This window comes from Sinocyclocheilus rhinocerous, unplaced genomic scaffold (assembly GCF_001515625.1).
Source record: "Sinocyclocheilus rhinocerous isolate Xijiao unplaced genomic scaffold, SAMN03320098_v1.1 scaffold63, whole genome shotgun sequence".
Lineage (NCBI taxonomy): Eukaryota > Metazoa > Chordata > Actinopteri > Cypriniformes > Cyprinidae > Sinocyclocheilus > Sinocyclocheilus rhinocerous.
The window spans coordinates 1,463,604-1,468,415 of NW_015659563.1; the positions used below are offsets into that span (position 1 = coordinate 1,463,604).

The 4,812-nt window shown below is 41.8% G+C and overlaps 1 protein-coding gene across 1 annotated transcript in view; it reads left to right on the forward strand.

Annotated features, from left to right (window-relative positions):
• Nucleotides 1-4,812, forward strand: part of LOC107723953 (leucine-rich repeat serine/threonine-protein kinase 2-like) — a 60,681-nt gene that overhangs the window by 39,189 nt on the left and 16,680 nt on the right. Inside the window, exons 32-36 of the mRNA XM_016532684.1 lie at nt 139-340; nt 610-698; nt 783-970; nt 1,345-1,499; nt 1,716-1,862. Of these exons, the coding sequence (XP_016388170.1) occupies nt 139-340; nt 610-698; nt 783-970; nt 1,345-1,499; nt 1,716-1,862 (781 nt within the window). The remainder of the gene's footprint in view (nt 1-138; nt 341-609; nt 699-782; nt 971-1,344; nt 1,500-1,715; nt 1,863-4,812) is intronic.

Here is a 4,812-nt window from a genome sequence, read left to right on the forward strand (position 1 = left end):
GTAACCGAATGTTATTTACAGTTATTCTTATTAAAGTATGCCAAAGTGTACTTATTTTTCACAAGGGTGATCATGTCTTTCAAACTGGTTTTCATTGCATTGTATTTATTTAATGAATTGTGTGTGTGGCATTGGCAGATCCAGGGTCAGCCGGTAATGGGGCAACTGATTCCAGACTGTTATGTGGAGTTGGAGAGGAGACTTTTACAGGAGAGGTCACATGTACCCACTGATTTCCCAGTGCTCAGACACAGCAGACTGCTGGAGATCATACAGGAAACACAGCTGCAGCTAGAGGAGGGAGAGTTACCCCACGCTATCCACTTCCTCAGCGAGGCTGGTGAGAGTTGTTTCACTCCTGAATCCCTTTCTGATGTCTTCTTGCTGTTTATGTCCAGTATTTGGTTGTTTCTTCAGTTTTGGGCACTTGCATGTTCCTAAGGGTTGATTTTTATGTAAGCGTCAGATTTCAATGTGTTGTCCTGTGAAGGAAAGTTTTCACCATACATAACTGGTTATGCATTTTTGCTAGTTTTCAGTTGTCTTTTTACATATTGGAGTTATTGTTTTAACCTTGTAAACAGACCTTCTGTCTGTGTTTGTCTCTAGGTGTCCTGCTGCACTTTGATGATCCAGTGCTTCAGCTAAAGGATTTGTACTTCATTGACCCACAATGGCTTTCTAACATCATCTCACAGGTTAAACACTCACACACACACACCTTGCTCCAACTTGTGATTCATTCATAACAGTAATGTCTCATCTGTTGTGCTGATTGACAGACGCTCACTCTGAGGAGCACTGGTCAGTGGGACAGCACTAGAGGAGTGGTGCAGCGAACCACTGTGGAAAAGTTTCTGAACAAAAGTCGCTGTTTCCCAAAGGATCATCTGACTCAGTACTTGAAACTATTGGAAAAGTTTCAAATAGCTCTTCCCTTCGGAGATGACCAGTTACTTATACCTAGCAGGTAGTGATAGGACCTCTTTTTAAATTAAAATGATAGAGAGTGTTGTATGGTGGTAATTTGAAATGTTTGATATGTCCCCAGCCTGTCAGATCAAAGGCCGGTGATTGAGCTTCCTCACTGTGAGAATTCAGAGGTGATTGTTCGGCTTTATGAGATGCGCGAACCACTGTAGAAAAGTTTCTGAACAAAAGTCGCTGTTTCCCAAAGGATCATCTGACTCAGTACTTCAAACTATTGGAAAAGTTTCAAATAGCTCTTCCCTTCGGAGATGACCAGTTACTTATACCTAGCAGGTAGTGATAGGACCTCTTTTTAAATTAAAATGATAGAGAGTGTTGTATGGTGGTAATTTGAAATGTTTGATATGTCCCCAGCCTGTCAGATCAAAGGCCGGTGATTGAGCTTCCTCACTGTGAGAATTCAGAGGTGATTGTTCGGCTTTATGAGATGCCATACTTCCCCATGGGTTTCTGGTCCAGACAGATCAGCCGTCTGTTGGAAGTGTCTGCTTTCCTGCTCTACGGCAAAGGTAACACAACACAAACACTGGAAGTCAGCATAAATACAATTCTTGTAACTAGTTGAACATTGCATTTGCCATGGCACGAACATAGGTTTGATTCCCAAGGTACAAACATACTAATACTATGTATTATAAAATTATAGCTTGAATGCACTGTAAGTTGCTTGGGTCTGTCAAATGAATAAGAATTGAGGTGGTTTCGAATGTGTGTGTACTCTGCAGAAAAAGCATTGAGACCAAACAGGATCTACTGGAGGAAGGGTATCTATCTAAGCTGGTCTGCTGAAGCTTACTGTCTGGTGGAGGCATTGTCTCTAGAAGACAATCCTGCTAGCTTCATCAAGATCACCGTCCCCTGCTCTCTCAAAGGTGATGATGATTGTGATTTCATAATAGTAATGTAATGGTGATGACAGTGGTGACTATGATGGGGAGATAATGTGATGGTATTGTGGGAATGTTGATGGTGTTGTGTTGATAACGGTATATTGGTCATGATGATGATGGTGATGATGTTGATGTCATGATGTTGTGGGGGTGATGATAATGGTGTGATGACCATGATGATGATTATGATGGAGGTGATGTGATGATTTAGTGGTGATTTTGATAGTTTTAGTGATGTGATGATAATAATGCATTTGATTTGATGATAGTAATGATGATTGTGATAGTGTTGGTGATGATGTTGTGATGGTGATTAGTGATGCATTTGATTCAGTGATAGTAATGATGATTGTGGTGGTGGTGATGATTGTGATAATGTCGGTGATGATGATGTTGTGATTAGGGTTGGGTACCGTTCACATTTTAACCCGTACGATACCGGTATCGGTACCTGAATTTCAGTGCCGTTACCCAACGGTACCTTTTTTCGGTACTTTACTCTCTGTGTAATTACAAAAACATTTATTTCAGTGAAAAAATAAGTCCAAAAGTCTCAATTTCAGCATTTTGAACAATAGGGCCCTACAAACTTTTTTTTTTTTTTTTAAACATTTATTTTAAATCAAATAAAAATTAAACCCTTTTATTTTTTGGCAAACAAACCAAAAATTAAATAATAATTTTATAGTTATATATTATTATATTATAATTTTATAATAATAATAATAGTTTAAATAAACAAACCCAAAAAAAATAAATGTTGAAATTAATACATGAAAGAAAAATTGTGTGAATATTCCTTTAAAACATTTTTAATAGGCTAATAATTGTATTCTTTTTTTCTACAATTATGTGATTAATCTAGTTGTAATGTTTATTTTTATCATTTAATTGTTTTATTTAAATTTGATAGAAAATGGAATATTTAAAGATGTACATCATACTTTACAAAAGTAATACATGAGTGATATATTTCTGTTACATGTTAAACTGTACTTTTATTTTGACAGGTTGCCATGAAGTTTCTGTGTGTATACAGTATGATGATGCTAGTTTTCTCAAATGAAACCGTAAAATTCTCACGAAGTGACTCTCACAGCAGCTCTGGGGATTAAGTTTTTGTGTTCATGCTGTCATATAATGAGACGCAGAGGCCGAAAATCACCGCGAGCGTCACACGTGCTTCAGTATTTGTGTAGAAAACAAAACCGCGTTTCCGCCATTCATACATACAGAGGCAAGCGGAACATGCAGGATTCATATTTAAACTGTCTTTTTGCATTTTAATATTCACGGACACTAGCGATTCGAATTAAGTGGCAGACCAACTTTTGATTTATTCGTCAAAAATTGATGAATTCCGTGGCATTCCGCGCTATAGAGTAAATTACGTTTTTATGAATGGACCCCAACCCTAGTTGTGATGTGGTGGTGGTGGTGGTGGAGATGGCCATAGTGATTCATTTGATTCAGTGATATTGATGATTGTGGTGGTGGTGATGATGATGTTGTGATGTGATTGTGATAGTGATGGTGATGGTGATTAGTGATGCCTTTGATTCCATTATAGTAATGATGATTGTGATTGTGATTGTGATAGTGTTGGTGATGTTGATTAGGGCTGGGAAAATAAATCAATGCATCGCGAATTGAGAAATGATTCAGCATCGATTCTGAGATTTTCCGAATGCATCGCGATTCTTTCTTGAGACAATTTTGAGCTTAGTTTTGAACAGCAGATGGCACTGCATGCTTTAGAAATGCTCTCGGTTACTCACGTAACCTCGGTTCCCTGAGATGTTGGAACGAGACATTGCTATGGGGAATTACCCTTTCCTCCAAATACTACTGAAGCCTTATTGAATCACGCCAGTGAAACTGGCCAATGGCGTTCAAGCGTGCAAAATATGAGGGGCTCCCACTCTATATAAAGCAGCGCTTGTACGTCATCTATTCAGAATCTTGACTGAAGCAACTTGGCATTCTAAGATCCTGAGCTAGGTAAGCATCCTTTAAATCCACAGAGATAAACCAATCTCTCGGTCTGATGTGTGAGAGGATTTGTCTCAGCGTAATCATTTCGAACGAGCGCTTCGAAAGTGCGCGATTCAGTGGTCTCAGGTCCAAGATTGGGCGGAGTCTGCCGTCTTTCGTACCAGAAAATAGCGACTGTAGAAGCCGCTCTCGCGGTCTGCTAGGGGCACTGTCTCTACAGCGCGTTTTGCGAGGAGGTTGTGTATTTCCTCTCGCAGAACTGAGGCATTCGCAGACTTTTTCAGTGGCTCGTCTTCGGCACTGCGTGCAGATTTCCTCCTCCGAGAGACAGCATCAGGAATGCGGCTTTGATTCCGGTACCAGTGGCCTGCCGTCTCTGTCAGGGCGGGGTCTCTGGCCCTTCGAGCCCTGACGGCGCTTCAGCCAAGGCTGTCTTGGTCTCACTGCCAGCTCATGTTCTCGCCGAACAGCAGCAGAAGAGGCGTGCGGTCTTCCCGTGCGCTGCGCTGAGGAGGAGCGGGAACGCGCAGGAGAGTTCGCGCTGGCGCGCTTTGGCAGGAAGTGCTTAATAGCCTTCGATTGTTTCTGCACGTGAACGTCTCTACCACTGCTCCGAAGAGACCTGAGGGATTCACGGGAGCGTCCAGAAAGGCCGTTTTTTCAGAGTCTTTTAACTCTGTCAGAGTAAGCCACAGGTGACGATCTAGCACCACAAGATTCCCCATGTTGCGGCCGATCGTTCGAGCTGTCACCACCGTCACTCTGAGGGCCAGATCCGTGGCGCGTCGGAGCTCTTTGAACACTTCAGGGTCCGGCCCGTCCTCATCCAGAGACTTGAACAGCTTGGCCTGATACACCTGAAGTATCGCCATCACGTGCAGTGCTGAAGCTGCTTGGCCCACCACAGAGAAAGCCTTGCCGGCGAAGTTTGCAGTGG